This window comes from Drosophila busckii, chromosome 2L, assembly GCF_011750605.1.
Source record: "Drosophila busckii strain San Diego stock center, stock number 13000-0081.31 chromosome 2L, ASM1175060v1, whole genome shotgun sequence".
NCBI lineage: Eukaryota > Metazoa > Arthropoda > Insecta > Diptera > Drosophilidae > Drosophila > Drosophila busckii.
The window spans coordinates 1,142,958-1,159,044 of record NC_046604.1 but is presented as its reverse complement, the minus strand read 5'-3'; the positions used below and the strand labels follow the sequence as shown (position 1 = coordinate 1,159,044).

Here is a 16,087-nt window from a genome sequence, read left to right as displayed (position 1 = left end):
TGCTTTATCATAATTATAAAGATAAATTTTTCCGAAACTGCATGTGTGTGCAATTGCCAATTTCAATCTATTTCGCAAATGATCTAATCGAGCTCAGTTTAGTTTTGGTTGCAGTGCAGTGTGGACATGTCACAGTTATTGGAATTGAATTCGATTGTGGAGATACCACGCCGCGAATGGAATATTTTACGCGATCTCTACGCAGAACGGAGAAACGAATCCACCGGCTACAGCTGCATTAATAATTTTATTAATTGGATAGCAAAAGATCCAAGCATAGACTTACAATGTTATACATTGGATAGCAATTGGCATGCACATGGCACATTTTTATTTATTGCAAGTCCAGCAACTGTAGCTATAAACAATATTATTAATTTAGCTTATTAATTGCAGTGGAAGTTTCCTCTAAATCAACTTTTGTTCTTTTATACACTGAACGAAAGTCTGGAACGCTTAACTCCGCTACTGTTTTCCTTGACTTCTTGTAAAGTTTTGTTTTATGGTTATGGAGAGCGTCTAAAGCCGGCAGTTGACGCCTTTAAAAATCATTTTGCCAAAGCTCCAAAGAATACAAATTCAACAATGTGGTATAAATGTAGCAAAGAACTTGTTGCTGACTTTACTGCTGAGTAAGTTCAAAAGTTCTGGTAGAATATAATGAATATATATCCACAATTTGTTGTTAGAGCTCCCACGGGTTTTGAGTTGCGCCCTTTAAGTATAGAAGATGCCGAAACCATTCACGAAATCTAGCCACATCGCTCGGTAGGAACTATAAATTTGGTTAGAGCAATGATTACTAAAAATATTTCGGTGGGCGCTTATGATGCTGATGGTCAATTGGTTGCCTGGTGCTTGCGGTAAACATAAAAATATTTTTTATATAAAAATATTGTTCTCATTTTTAAACTATTGATATTAAGCTTACCGCTTGGCGCATTGGGGCTATTGCAAGTTAAAGACACTCATAAGCGACTTGGCTTGGGCAGTTTGATGGTGCGTTATTTATCTAAAAAGATTTCGGAGCTTGGAGAAGAGGTGCTGGCTCCAGTTGTTATAGAGAATGTAGCCTCACGTACTATGTTTGAAAAATTGGGCTTTCAGGCTATAGATAAAGTGTTCTTTACATTTTAAGCAAACTATACCCCAGTGGCAATTAAGCTCAATTTTATCACTTCATTTACTTGCTTAATTTATAACCATGGCTGTTAAATAGTAATTATTGATTGTAATCAGTACTGTAAGTTTAGCCGGATCTTTTAATATATACAAAACAAATAAATTGCTTATAATCTTATACTTAAGGATATAAAAGATTCTGTGCATAAACTGCATTTTCTATCTTATCTGACTGTTTGGGTTTAACTGCAACACTAGATAAATAAATAATATAATTGAAATTTGTGCAACCACGCAAAAGACAGCGTTCAAATACTCTCTGCTTGCTTTATCATATAAAGTTGAAATTTTGTACTAGTATGTGTATTTGCCAATTTCAATCTATTGCGCTCACGAGCTTATCGTACTCAGTTTAGTGTTGGTTGCTGAGCAGAGTGGACATGTCGCAGCTGTTGGAAATAACTGCTCATTCCACTGTCGAGATACCAAGCGGTGAATGGAAAATTCTACGCGATCTCTACGTAGAACGGCGCAACGAATCCACCGGCTACAGTTGCATTAATAATTTTATTCATTGGATAGCAAAAGATCCAAGCATAGATATAAAATGCTATACACTGGATGACAGTGACTGGCGTACAGATGGCACACATTTATTTATTGCAAGTCACAGCAACTTTTGCAAACAAAAATATTGTTAATTTAGCTTATCAATTTGCAGTGGAAGTTCCCTCATAATCAACATGTGTTCTTCAATACGCTGAGCGAGAGCCTGGAACGGTTAACTGCACTGCTGCTTTGCTTGACTTCCAATAAAATATTGTTCAATGGCTATGGAGAGCGTCTCATGCCGGCAGTCGATGCATTTCGCAAGCATTTTGCTGAAGCTCCAATGAGCACAAATTCAACTGTTTGGTATAGAGCCAACAAAGAACTTGTTGTTGCTTTTACTGCTGAGTAAGTCTAAAAGTTCTGAGAGAGCATGTGAAATACCTCTGTCTGTACTTAGCGCTCCCGCTGGTCTTGAGTTTAAGAACTTAAAACTTGAGGATGCAGAAACCATCAACGAAATTTGGCCACATCGTGCGCCGGGCTCTATTCACTTCGTTAGAACATTGATTGCCCACAATGTTTCAGTGGGCGCTTATGATGCCAATGGTGAATTGATAGCTTGGTGTTTACGGTAAAAATGCATTATTATTTAAAAATATTGTAACTAATTTCTTATATTTAGTTTACCCCTTGGTTCCTTGGGAATATTGCAAGTTAGAGACACTCATAAGCGACTTGGTTTGGGCAGTTTGATGGTGCGTTATTTATCTAAAAAGATTTCGGAGCTTGGTGAAGAAGTTCTGGCTCCAGTTGTTCCAGTTAATATGGCCTCACGCTCTATGTTTGAAAAATTGGGCTTTCAGTCCATAGATAAAGTTTACTGGACTTTTTAAGCAATTCATAGTTTATTTGAATCTCAGCATTTAATAACATTTTAGGCCATATATAGTACAATAAATAAAGTTTTTATAATTTATACTCATACCTGTTATATAATGACTTGTAATTGTATCATTACTGATAAGATTGTTTTTATTTGAAAGGCTTATAAAGATTGCAAAATTGATTAGTAATAGTTATTGCAAGTTAAATGCTATGTTTTGTTTTTTAAATTGTTTGATAAACAGTGAAATTATTTGGCTTGGAGCCAGCAAGGAACTGTTTGCCAGTTCATCATGTCGTATGTTTAAAAATTAATCGTGTGTACTGAATTTTTAAATATAAACAAAAGTTTAAAGTATTTTCGAGTATTTAACTCGTTAATTAAGCCAGAAGATTTACGACCTTCGATAGAATTGTGGCTTTTGATAATTCGTGGGAAGATCGCAAGCGGAAACTCAATCATTCAACATTTTTAAGATTCCAAAATAAATATTTAATCAAGAAGTTTTGCCCAACTCTTAACATTGATTAATGAACGGGCATATTTAGATTTACATAGAAATTTGCATAGTCTGCAGCTAAAATATGCAAATATTGGGAACACCCGCAATTTATTAAAACCTAAAGCAGAGCAAACTTCCCACGTGAATCCCAAAGCATTACGATTTGTCATCTTATGTTCTATAATAAACAAAGAAAAATTATTGAGTATTGAAATGCAATGTGAATTACTAAGCGCCGTCTGAAACGAAAAATATGGTTTATTTATAAAATATATAGCGTATAAAAAAAAAAAACAAGTACGCACGTCATTCGAGAGAGCAATAAACAAAGAGAGAGAGACAGAGAGAGAGAGAGAGAGAGTGGAAGCTTTATTCGGCTTAAGCACGAGCACGAATCGAAAGCTTTAATAAATATACGAGCTGTGTTTAATGTTAGATATTTTGAATTAATCAACAGATACAAATAAAGGTTTAAATAAACAACTACGTAGATTGCTAATAAATAATAATTAATTAATTTATAGTGCATATAACTATAAATAAGCAAATGTTTAGCTTGGTATCATATCACGTGCTCAGAGCTGAATAACAAGCTTGGAGCTGCTGCTGAAGAGCGTGGCTTAGACCTGAATATGCTCTGATGCTGGCTCTTGGCTGTAGAACTTGGCTTTATGACTTTGACTGGTCCAGCAGCTGAGAGTGTAGAAAATGGAATGAAAAACAAACAGAAAACACAAAAAACCAGTGCGCGAATCTAGTTAAGTAAATAGTCTGGGGTATAACCCAAGCAATTACTTAGCAATACAAATGACTCGTCCGACTCGGCTATAGTGCAGTTGTCGTCATCATCATTGAGAGAAGCGACTCAGCGTACTGATTGATAGCAAGTTAAATATTTTTTTTATAAATTGAACAGCATAGAGCTTTACAAGCTCAGTTTGAATTTAGCATTGGAAGCGTCGGTTGCCGTTCAATAACCAGATTATACATAAAACGGGAAATACCTATATACTATATAGGCATATATATATAAACAGCACACAGATAAGCATAAATGTTGAAAATAATGTGCTGGGCTCTGGCCTTCGCCAGTGTAGTGTTGCTCACTTGTGCGCAGTCGGATTTGTTTCGCGATGACCTGCGCAACCAAGCGGGTCAAGAGGAGTGGATAAAACTGCAGCAGCAGGTGCAGCAGGAAAGACAGGCAGCTAATCCGCAAGTGGCTTACAAAATTGATGCTGCAGAGCTGCAGCCAGCGGCAGCGCCAACACAGCAGCTGCCAGTTAACTTGGCTATATCGGATGACATAGCTGAGCATGTGTTGAGCTTTGCGCAGTCGCTTACGAAGCAGCTGAATCAGGAGTATGCCAAGACAACTATATTCTCACCGCTTAGCATAGCCAATGCCATGGCCTTGCTGCAGCTGGGCGCCAAGGGCCGCAGCTACGCGGAGCTGTCACAAGTCTTTGGCCAAGCTGACAATGTTCAGTTCCACGAGCAGTTCGCCCTGATGCAACACGATGTGCAGCAGCGTTTCAATGACACCACCTCTCCCCAGCGTCAGCTGGATCAATGGCATTGGCAGAGTCTACGCAAAGCTCTGCGTGCGTATCCACGCAATCTACATGCGCCTGTGAATATTGACGTAGCCAATGGCATGTTTGTCCAGCAGGGATTCTATCTTAATGACGACTATGTGCGCGCCGCTCAGCAACTCTATAAAGCAAAGCTGGAGCTGCTCGATTTCAATCGCCAGCCCGCTGTAGCCAAGCGCACTATTAACGCTTGGGTATCGGAGCATACCAAGGGCAAAATACGTGAGATCATCTCTGATGTGCCAGAGGATACGCGCGTGATTCTAGCCAATGCTTTATACTTCAAAGCGGTGTGGGAAATTGACTTTATTAAAGGCGCCACCAAGCCGGAAATGTTCTATCCCAATGGTCTGGACACGCAGCCCGAGGTGCCTGTTGATATGATGGTGGGCGTGGGCGTTTTTCCCTACTACGAGGATGAGCAGCTTAACTGTCGCATACTGGGCCTGCCATATCATGGACATTTGGCCACCATGTATGTTATACAGCCGCTGCTGGAAAGCTCCATTGAACGTCTGGCCAACTTGCAGCAAACGCTTAGTGCTGCCAATATACAACAAATGATCAGCAAGATGACGCGTCGCTCCATCATTGTTGCCTTTCCCAAGCTGGATCTTACCGAATCCTTTTCGCTGCGCAATCATCTGACAGAAATGGGCATTGGTGGCATGTTCACGCCCATACAGAGTGATCTGTCGCTTATTGGCGGCCGTCATGCGCCCAATGCCTCCACTGGCGGCAATAGCTTGTTCAATCTCGAGCAGCAACGTCAGGCAGCCAAAGCCTCGCAAGCGCCCACGCCGCCCTCCGATCTAATTGTCTCAGATATTCTGCACAAAGTCAACTTTGTGGTCAATGAGCAGGGGACAGAGGCTGCTGCTGCCACAGCAGCTGTCTTGAAGAAATCCGGACCCGAGCTCACTTTCCGCGCCGAGACGCCATTCATGCTTCTGGTGCGTCACGATGTTACCAAGCTGCCTTTGTTCTATGGCATCATCAACGAGCCGCCACGCAGCAGGCAGCAGCACTAAGATCAGACTTTGTAGTTAGACAACCAAATATCACTAGAAATATAAGCTAAAGTGTTTTCATAAACTTGTTAAGAACAAAATAAAATTATAATCTAAACGACAACAGCTTGCAATTGTTTTTCTTGAATATAAATTCAAACGGCTCTTTTCGAAAATCTGCAATAGAGACTTCTAAGCCTATTTTTATAGTTATCAAAACATTAAAACTATTTGCTCTTTAATTTGCTGTTGAACATTTTAAATCTCTATACGCAAACCTGCAATAATTTTAGATACTTACTTTTATATTAATATATATATATATATATATATATATATAATTAATGTGGCTGCATTTGTAGAAAATATGAAACCAAAAATTTCTCAACTTTATTTGCATTGAACCTTAACGTGAATTTAAAAGAAATCAAGACTGGAGCGAATTGCCGATTTTGCACCTACAAAACAACATTTAGATATATAGAGTATATATGTAGTAGTGTGATATAGAAAACGGCGATATTTTCTATCTTGTACCCCCGGGCCTGTGCTGCTATTGGATCATTATTACAATCAGTCTTACGCGTTTATTGTTTGAGTGTTTCATGTGGCCACCTCCAAGGGTCTGGCCTTCATAGCGGAGACTGCTTGCATGGCCGCCTCGATGCTTTCGGCGGTGACAGGTTTATTTAGCAGCGGCAAATTCGTAGGGTTATCCAACATATCATCCTTACGCACATGTAACATATCGATTTCGGTTAGCGCCACATTCGGCTCCTGCTTAAAATGAAAGAAGCATTAATTGATGTAAGATGCTCAGAGCTGGGCAGAGTGCAAACCTTTTCCAGCGCAGCTTCGGACACTTGCAGATGATACTTGTCCTTGCAGAGTCGGCTTAGGAGCGCAATGCCCGCCTCACGATTTTGTCCATACTTGCTCTCCCAGGCGTCCATGAGGCGATTGTAGTAGCGCGGATTTTCGAAATACTGCAAATAGCTAAATGTGCCTGAGGTGGGAAAGACACGCTCGAGCGGCTTGCAGCGCGCCAGCTCATCCTCGGCAATGATCAGACAGCGCACATCGTCGGGCAGCAGATTGTCGAGTATGGTGTCGACATATTCCTCGCGAAACTCAATGCTGCGACTGGTGAAGTGATTATGCTTGCGCACCTCCTCCGCTGTCAGGCAGGTGGTGAAGATGCGTTTGTCGTGACAGAGCGGCCCCTGTAGCTGCAGCTCATCGAGTATCTCGCGCTGCTGCCGTTCGTTGAGCTTAGGCGGCACCTGGTACAGCGCAGTATTCAGCACGGCCTGTATCAGTGGTCCCTTCACATGCAAGTCGAGCGGCAGTTCAGAGTGCAAAGATGGCGAGATGTTGATCTCCAGCAACCAGGGCACCAGATTCTCGTCCAACAGCACATCGAAGCCAAACAGCTCGTAGCAATTATAGCGAAAATTAACATTCTGTCTATACATGCGATTCAGTCCCGATTCGCCGCTAACAATGCCGCGTATAACCAAATTACGCAACGTGGCCCACAGACGTTTCGTATTGACGCCACGATTCTCCAAGCAAGACCACAACGATTGCAATGTCCACTTGTGCCCCTGGCAGGCATTGAAGTCCTCGTTCTTGGCATAATTCTGTGAGAACTTATTGATGCTATAATTCGTGAGATGCATGCAGCGCTCATCCAGATTGCCCAGCTCCGAGCTGTACTTGACAGAAGCGAAGCGTGCTAGACCATCCTTGAACATATAGATGCGCAGTGGATTAATCGAAGTTAACACTACATATAAACGCATATCGAACTTGTTGTCATTGATAAGCAAAGGACGCTCGATGTACCTAAAGCAAATGCAAATTAACAAACAATTCTCTTCACATATATTTGACTTACTTTTGCACCACCAGCGGTCGATCCTTGGGAAACTGACTCCACTTGTTAACAATGCGTATGCCAGTGCCGCGTGCGCTCGCTGGCGGCTTTACAATCCACTTGGTGAGCTTCGAAGCATTCTTGGGCCATACCTGACGCAGATTCTCCAGATCATCGGGCATTATGTAGGATCTGCAAAGTAAACTTTTTAGTTTGTCAGCTCATTTATATTTTACTTTTGCACTTTACTTTTGCATGATGCCAAACTCTTTGCGTCCGAATTTCTTCATATTCAGCGCTATGCTGCGCCACATCGTATCCTTGCGTCCAATGCGAAATGAGCCTGGCATGTGATTATATTTCTGATGCGAGCGTATTGTGCGAAAGCCAGGACTCTTCATATGCTTCTCCCATACAGCCATCCAGTCAGTTGTATCTGCATTTAAACATAACAATTAGCTAAGCCTACAACAACAAACATGCTCCCTCTCTCTCACTCTCTCTGTCTCTATGTCTAACTGAATTAAACATTAGATTAAGTCAAGCTTTAACTTCAATGCTGCTGTATTCAGCTTTAATGAGCTGTGCTTTTAACAAACGCTTACTTAATCTATGTTTTAATTCACTTTTTAAAGCTTTCTAGTATCTGATCTGGTCGCTCTATGCTCACTTTTGATAATGCGAAAGCCCGAATTGAGCACAACGCGTTTTACAATCTTTGGCATCACTGGACTGAGCTTCCACTTCAACACGCGATGCAATGTCGCCGGCATTGGTGGACCCTTATCCGCATGCGAGGTAAAATTCAAATATGGCGGTACATTGGGAAACAAACTGGGCGATAAAATTGCATCTGGCTTGAAATAAACCGATGCCTCTGAATCAACAGTAGCCACCGACTCCTTGGACGGCACCTTATCCAGCTTCATGCGTATGTGACGACTCTGTGAGGTCTCCTCGTTGTCTTCAACCAAAAAGAAGGGCGCACCCACATAATCCTCCTCCGACTCTGAATCATCATAGCTGGTGATTTCATCAATGGCTATGAGAAAACAAATACAAATTGAGTAAAGTTTATACTAAATAAGGTTAATAAAGTGACATTACCAGCGCAGGGATCATCATCGTGTCGGGACTCGTAATTCGATATGGATTTATTAAGCGATACGCCCATGTAGTTGCTCTGATCGCCAGAGGTCATGCGCGTGGTCAGCGTTGGTACCGGCACCGACTGTGTGGGATGTGCATAGAGCGATGCATACAGCGATGTCTCCAGCGCCGAGGCTGCCGATTTAGTTAGACCATTCTGTGTTAGAATCTTGCTCTTCTCGTCAGTCTGCTGGCCATTCAACATGCTACTGCCATGGAACGGATTAACAACAATCTTGCTAGTGGGCTTAATGGTAGTTGCGCTGGAACTGCTGGCGACGCCGCCGCTCTTTGCGGCATTCGGACTTGTCGTGCTAGTGCCGTTATTAGTGTTATTGGGACGCTTGCTGTTACCGCTCCCATTGACGTTGGAGTTCTTGCTAAGCGCATCATCACGTGCGCGCTTCAAAAGCATCTGCTTGGTTAGCGAGTTTTACAGGCAAAGCACAGGACACAGATACAGCCAAAGGCACAAGGAACATTAAACAAAATGTGGGGTAACATGGAGAATGAAATGGGTTAGAGGTTTCATTAGCAGGCAAACAAATATTTGTGTGAACAACATTTCAATTTGATGAGCATTTCTTTTTTAAATGTCAGTTTAGTTTATGAAAAAAAGAAGAATTGTAAGCTACAAAAATTATTGGTAATTATTTTAAGATTAAGTTTTTAATGCTGAGACATGTACTGCGCCTTTACAAATTTTTTATATTTATGCATAATCACAAACAAATGTAAAACAACTATGAGCATAAAAAATAAATTGCTGGCTATTAAATTAATTTAAAATGGTTTCATGCTTAATGCCCTGAGTTGCGACTTTAAAAATTATTTATAATAATGCATAACAAACAAAATGTATTCAAGCTTTGAGCTTGAAAAGTATTGGCTATTAAATTAAGCTTCAAATGCATGTTGAGACTTGAAGCGCACATTAAAAAACTATTTAAATTAAGAAGATTTTCATTTAACACAAATGTATAAAAACTTCAAGTTTTAACATATTATGGGCAATTGTTGTAAATTAAATTAAAAATTAATGTATCATATTGAGCTTGAATTAATCACAAATATATAACATGTGTTTGCGCTTTAATTAAGATTATTACACCCACCTGTACTTTCTTGTACGGCTCGGATTGCAGCACACCCACCACCGGGGGCGGCACAGAGTTCAGTTTGGGCGTAATTGTTACTCTGGCTGGCGTTGCTGTTGGTGACTTTTGATGACCATTTGCAATGACTGCAGCAGCGGCAGCCGCATCTGCCACCGCTGACTTGTGCCGATGCGGCGTTGGTGGTGATTTCTGTTTCTGTGCACGCGGCGATTTGGTGGGCGTCGTGGGCGTGGAGCGGGCAGGACTACCTGAGCCGCCGCCAGCGACGCGTACGGGCGAGGATACGTGCATTGTCTTTGCATGTGCAGCGCCATATTTGGGTACAGACTGTGGGGATTGATGATTGCGATGCGCCAGTTGCTTGCACATTACCAGCTTGTCCTTGTAGAGCTCGACCTCCTCCAGCCAGGATTCATGAAAATCCAATATCTCGATGCCTTTGCCGCGCGATGGCGACTGTGAGCCATGCAGCTGCCTGCCATTCTCCTTGCTGGCAGCAGCACTTGCTGCTCCAGCTGCTGGCGTCACATGCGCACGCATCGCTGTGGCCGTGGTCCTCTTCTCAGTAGTTATCTGTGCCATTTTTTGTTTCACAGCGAATTTTGAGAGCTGCAAATGCAATTTGCAATCAGCAATTAGTTGCCACCGACTCTTACTTTTGTTTAGATTATGTGATGTGCTTTTGGTTGTGTGTATTATTATTACTGCAGCAGCAGCAGCAGCAGTTGCAGTTGCATGTGCATGTGGCTACGCATGTGTATGTATCTATTGCTGTTGCCTGTTGTCAATGGCTGCTATTTTCGACATGGCACAGCACCAAGATCAACGCCGTCGTCTGTTGGTCTCGTTAATATAGCGAAATAGAAGATAAAGCCAAATCAATTACAATTAACGTGCTATCAATGGAATCAAGATCGCTGTCGCTGGGCGTTGGCCAAAATGCGCTAGCCTCAATACAAAATCTGTTTTGCGTCTATTTTTTTTATTTTCTTCTGTGTGTATCAACGTTTAAAAACTCTTAGAGAGCCCGCGCAAATTTTTGTGTATTGTTGTTGTTGTTGCCACTGGCGCGCTGCTGCTCCTCTTCTGCAACCGGCGCGACGGTAGACTGTTGCTTCTTTGTATAAAAACTCACCTTTTTACATTTACACGCACACAAATAATTTTGTAAATATCGTTAGCTAGTTAACCGAAAAATGTGGCAGTAATATTTCTTTCAGGAAAACTAGATTCTTCAATTTACAAAATTTGTATTCAAAACAAACTTGTCTGTTTTTCTTATCTATAAATGTAAAGCATAAGTGCGACAGCAGCAGCAGTAGACTTCGAAAGGTGCAAGCGAGATGCAAACGCAATATCTAAAAATATCGATTTAAACTCGATTGTATGATGATAAATTGTGGTTAAATTGTTGCTTCGAGCGCAAGTATATAACTCTTATAAAGTAAAATTGCTATGTTACTTATTTTAACTAGTGACTGGTTTATTTGCAAAAAAAGTCGATGCCGGCTGTGAAAATCGAACTTAGCGCAGTTTTGTAAGTGTGCAACAGTTCCAGTGGCAGATAGTGTTGCCACTTTAGTACAACAGCTGGCAATGCAAAAAAATACTAAATTAAAAATTCAGTGCTGCCACATCAGTCTGTAATATGCGCGCACTTTTTGAAATTTTAAACAGTACTGGAAAGCAAACGAAAAATTGAAAGTATATTTTATAGCTGCAGCAACATAAAATCAAATACAAACACTTAGCTAATCAATAAAGGTTAATTAAGACATCTTGTCAACATCACAACATTAATGAGCTACAAATAAATCAAGACAAGACTGACCCACAGATGGACACATTGGTTGTTACCTGTTCAGGCCAAGACCCACACACAGAGACATCAAACATCAGTCGACCTACATGAGAGTGTAACGAATGCTCAGATCAAAAGCCGATGAAGACATCAACATTTCAATTTATACACCTACCGTTGAGTTTTTTATACTATATATTTCATGTTTTATTTGTATTTACCTTTTTATGTTGTTCTTGTTGTTGTACAAAGTGATTTATCGCAGATCCTGCGGCAAAACTCAAACGCCAAACGCGGCGTCATAAGAAGCTGCTGCTGCTGCGGTAGAGAGACGGACAGACAGATACGAATCTGTCGATAAGTTGTGGCTGTTGGTTTGAGGACAGCGGCGTGGGCATTACGAGAGTTTAAACGGCACTCGAGGCACCGCCTACAAAACGTCAACACTACCAGCCAACAGCCAACAAGAGGCCGAGAGACAGAGATAGCGACAGCGACCAAGCATGGACATGACGATGATGAACTTATCTTCATCTCTAAATGCGTGTGTCACTGTGTGTGTGTTGGCATTGGCAGATGTAGATATGGCCATGTGCCTTAGTCTCTTGCTCTTGTGTGGCCAGCATTTGAGAAAATCCGCATGCTTGAGCACCGCTTGCTTAATAAATATTATTAATTAACAATAATTAAGGTGCACGGCACAAGTTTAAGATTTCTGCTGGCAAAAATATCAAATTTCTGCTATATAAAATGCAATTAATTAGATCTTAGCATCACACATGTGGGAGAGCTGCTGCTGCTAATCCTTTTATGCGGCAGCTCTTTGTAAACATGAGCTGCTTGAAAAGGATTCGTCAGCGCCCCATTGATCGTCGCACATTGATTAGAGCTCAATTTACAGCAGCTCAAGGTGTGTCCCAAGCGAACGAAATCGAGCTGAGCTGCTTCACTTTGGCATTATGCAATTACAAAGGGTTTTGCGCACTGATCTCTGAGTACCCACATATGGTTACGATCGCAATCGCATGTGTTGCGTAATGGAGCTGGCATTTGGAAGTTCACAGCTCGAGATCATATCGAATTTTTTGCTAGAAAGGTAGCTCAAGGTGCAAACATTTAACAAAAGCCGTAAGAGTAAACAGGAATTAGCTGCATTATGCGCTGTGCTATGTGTGTGCGAAAATCAAAAGAACACAACAAATTATTAATAAGCAGTGCTTATTCTATAATATTTACCCTCATATTATATCATTTACTTTATGAACTTTTCCAGCCAAGCGTCAGCTGCTAATGACAAAGAAATTTTCCATGATACGACATTCACTTATTTGAATAGCAAATATTTATAATAATTATACACAACAACGCAGCAAGCAAGCATATCCTGTACGCATCCCTACAACAAATATACATATATATAAATAAATGAAATCATTTTGAGCGCTGTCTCTTTCTAGCCTTAGCCAGAGGCAATTTGTGTACAAACATGCGACAATGAAAACTAACTTTGTGGCAAACAAATCGTGTGTCCTGTCGTAGCTTTACATGGCGTCACTATAAATTACTATTACCCCAAACCCCAGAAGGATGCGCGTCATGCGTTCAAATGTACGCCTCCCATACCCCACTAAAGTGTGTGCTTGCTGCATAATTCATAGTTTCGAAACGTAAAATTACTTTAAATTGCTGCGGGAAATGCACAAGCGGACGCCCCATCAACCCACCACCCACACCTTCAATGCATGCTTCAATATGTAATTTGAGTCCGAACAATTTTTAAGTACTCTGCTGGGGTTGGGGCGTTTGTTGGCCACAAGTGTGTGCGTGTGTAATCGAGCGTCACCAGCGCTTCAGCAGGTGCTACGTTCGCATTGTCCTTGCGCACCCAGGACAACGCACAATCAAAAGCTTGCATAAGCCTTTTGCCTTCTTGTGCATTATATAATTATTCGAGCCCGAAATCACAGTCACGTGGCCGCCGCCTCACCCGCTCATCATCATCATCATCATCGTCAGCTGGGGCTTGTTAAATGAATTCAAAGTTCTATAACTCAGCACACAATGCTGTCAAAATATTGAAATCTTTTGCATATTTCAGCGCATAAGAGAACAACAACAACAGGCAGCTAAAAATAAATACGAAATTCGCGAGGTCGTCAGCTTAATTTCGCAGAAGCTTAAGGTAGTCTGGGGCTCTCAACTTTATTTGGACTATAAATTTTCCATTTTATTTCACCGACCGTCACTAGCGAGCGGCAGAGAGCGGTTTATGATATTTTATAACGCACGAGTGAAAACAAAATAAGCCATTAAATTAATCGTCGACTTAGCTCGACGATTAAGTATTTTTTTTATACAATAAATATGCATAACATAGTTATGTATGCTTGATCAAAGTGACGACAACAGCTATGCCCATGTTCATGATTTTTTTATTGGTGTTTGATTTGCGTTGCCTAATGTAATTTTAATCGTCATTAATTTGTCGCAATTTGCATTTTGCCAATTATATTAAAAAATACACACACGTGTATAATATTTAGGTGTTGAGCTAAATATTTAAATATGCTCATATTTAGAATAGAATGGTTTTCACACTATTTCGACTGCCATTTGCAATTTAATTCGCCATGCAAATAAAATTCGGGCGTGCTCGAGTTGCGCACATAAAAAACTAGTTACAGTTACAGTTACGCATATCTCGATCGAGTTGTGAGATCAGGTTGTTTATTTTATCTCTATATCATTATGTAGCGCTTATCAAGCGCCTTTGCTATGACAAATTTATGAAGCTTTAGTGCATATATAGCCAACATTTATATAGGTATGCATAATTGCAGCTTATAAATGGTTAAAAATGGTAAAAATATTTATTGTCTTATCACATCGTATAACTTTTGGTGTCACCACAGCAGCTCCAGGCTGAGAAAACTGGAAACGCGCTGGAATTAACCGTGCGCGGCGGATTGAGTGCAAAAGAGAGCGGGGCAAACGACAACAAATTGCATTTGTAATGAATAACAAATAAAAACAGGGAAGTTGTCGGAGCCGAGCTATAAGTCCAACTGAAGCTGAGCTACCTAGAGCAGGCATTTATTTAAATACCGCTAAGCCAAGCGGCGCAAGAGAGTGGGTACCGCAATTTGTGCATAAAAATAATATTCATCGTTATCGTTATTAACTTATGTTGTTTGTGCTAATGCCACAGCTGACTCAGTGCTGCAGCTAGAGATGGTAAATTAAGTAATAACAATTAATAATTAATTAGTTGTAATAAGTTCCGCATGCAGGTTGTGCTGGCATATGTGCAAAATAATATGCAATCGATAGTATCGATAGCAAGTTAGTAGCTCATATATAAAATAAATCATAAAAATATTCTAAGCTATAACAGCAATAGTATCTTTAAAATTTCTTATTAATATTTTATTTATTTTTTTTACTTCTTAGCTTTTGTCATCTTTAGCTGCAGCAATCATTGGGATGCTGCTGCTGCTTGGCGTTGACTCTGCGAGTCGCAGCAGTTGGCAACTAAATGCGCTAATCCGCGTGTTGTCAACTTCATTAGCCGATAAACACGCCGACACATTAAATTGGCCCAGGAGCGGCCACAGCCCGCAGCTCCAGCTCGAGAGAACGTCTGGAGTTTTGCATTTTGGTGCGGCTTTTGGTATTTGAAGTTGCCAACGAAAAATTGCTGCCACTTGAATTTTTAATGCCCATAAAGTATGCTGATGCGCTCTCTCGAGAGGATGCAGTGCGTCCCGTACCAGGGCCAGGCCGCTTACCGGTTGCTTGGTTATTAGCCAAGCCAGGCAGTCGGCCCTGCCCAGCTGACTTTGACACTTGGCAAATGTTGGAGCTGGTCAACAGTTTGGAGAGCAGCGCAAATCCCAAATGAAAGTTCACAATAAAATACGACGGCTTAGCTTTTGTGTCTGGGCTGCTGCTGCTCCACAGTCTGATTTCGTTGCGTTTTTTATTTTATTTTATTTTATTTATTTAGTTTTTTTTTTCTGCTGTGTTTTGTGGCCCGTCGTCAGGTGTGTAATTCGATATCTTTGCTCTTTAATCCCGCAACCCAATCGCTAGTCAAGCATTCGTTTGTGTGCGCGATTTATGTACAACATTTGTATTTTAGCAGCAGATAATAGAGCGGGGGCGGGGGCGGGGAGCAGGCCATCCGGCCAGGACACAAGTTGAAGTTGGCTTGGCTGCGTTTGCGCAGGATGCGCCACTAAACAATAATTATGACAACAATAAAAGCAAAAAGCTGCAGCAGTCGTCGCTTAATTTACAAACAAAAGATGTAGAATGAGTGCCAAGCTTGATGAAAGAATAACAAATACTCTAACAAATATAATATAATATTGAAGATTAATTTAATAATTTTAAATTTGGCATTTTAACAGCAAAGTTGGGTAGATAAAGAGCAGCAGCTACTCCATATATAAATTTATTTTGTTTATTTCTCAC

General features: G+C 40.9%; 3 protein-coding genes and 1 pseudogene across 5 annotated transcripts; 3 read left to right on the top strand and 1 right to left on the bottom strand.

Moving 5' to 3' along the window:
• Positions 1 to 126: 126 nt before the first annotated feature.
• On the top strand, positions 127 to 1,137 carry LOC108597377 (annotated as a pseudogene).
• Positions 1,138 to 1,538: 401 nt separating this feature from the next.
• On the top strand, positions 1,539 to 2,622 carry LOC108608432. Its single transcript, XM_017999801.1, has 4 exons — positions 1,539 to 1,784; positions 1,844 to 2,079; positions 2,132 to 2,305; positions 2,357 to 2,622. Exons 1-4 carry the CDS (start codon positions 1,563 to 1,565, stop codon positions 2,565 to 2,567), a joined length of 843 nt encoding a protein of 280 aa, XP_017855290.1. The 5' UTR covers positions 1,539 to 1,562; the 3' UTR covers positions 2,568 to 2,622.
• Positions 2,623 to 4,006: 1,384 nt separating this feature from the next.
• LOC108608430 (serine protease inhibitor 28Dc) lies at positions 4,007 to 5,788 on the top strand. The gene has a single exon (XM_017999800.2). It carries the CDS (start codon positions 4,114 to 4,116, stop codon positions 5,683 to 5,685), a length of 1,572 nt encoding a protein of 523 aa, XP_017855289.1. The 5' UTR covers positions 4,007 to 4,113; the 3' UTR covers positions 5,686 to 5,788.
• A 245-nt stretch (positions 5,789 to 6,033) lies between these two features.
• LOC108608526 (tubulin polyglutamylase TTLL4) lies at positions 6,034 to 11,044 on the bottom strand. Of its 3 annotated transcripts, none has more exons than XM_017999936.2 (8): positions 10,946 to 11,044; positions 9,808 to 10,419; positions 8,651 to 9,107; positions 8,214 to 8,585; positions 7,793 to 7,979; positions 7,565 to 7,735; positions 6,504 to 7,512; positions 6,034 to 6,444 (listed from the first exon to the last, which is right to left on the bottom strand). In XM_017999936.2, exons 2-8 carry the CDS (start codon positions 10,390 to 10,392, stop codon positions 6,268 to 6,270), a joined length of 2,958 nt encoding a protein of 985 aa, XP_017855425.1. In that variant the 5' UTR covers positions 10,393 to 10,419; positions 10,946 to 11,044; the 3' UTR covers positions 6,034 to 6,267. The 3 variants fall into 3 exon arrangements, with proteins under 3 accessions (XP_017855425.1, XP_017855428.1, XP_017855426.1); XM_017999939.2 differs by having other exon boundaries at positions 8,651 to 9,095; XM_017999937.2 differs by having other exon boundaries at positions 6,035 to 6,441.
• Positions 11,045 to 16,087: the final 5,043 nt, after the last annotated feature.

Bases quoted from the DNA above. Each gene is read 5' to 3' on its own strand.
- LOC108608526 (XM_017999936.2), bottom strand. From the start codon at position 10,392: ATGGCACAGATAACTACTGAGAAGAGGACCACGGCCACAGCGATGCGT. The intron at 9,108-9,807 runs GTGGGTGTAATA...CTAACCAAGCAG, and splicing joins AGCCGTACAAGAAAGTACAG to ATGCTTTTGAAGCGCGCACG. The intron at 6,445-6,503 runs GTTTGCACTCTG...TTTCATTTTAAG, and splicing joins CCGAAGCTGCGCTGGAAAAG to CAGGAGCCGAATGTGGCGCT.
- LOC108608430 (XM_017999800.2), top strand. From the start codon at position 4,114: ATGTTGAAAATAATGTGCTGGGCTCTGGCCTTCGCCAGTGTAGTGTTG.
- LOC108608432 (XM_017999801.1), top strand. From the start codon at position 1,563: ATGTCGCAGCTGTTGGAAATAACTGCTCATTCCACTGTCGAGATACCA. The intron at 1,785-1,843 runs GCAAGTCACAGC...ATCAATTTGCAG, and splicing joins ATGGCACACATTTATTTATT to TGGAAGTTCCCTCATAATCA. The intron at 2,080-2,131 runs GTAAGTCTAAAA...GTCTGTACTTAG, and splicing joins GTTGTTGCTTTTACTGCTGA to CGCTCCCGCTGGTCTTGAGT.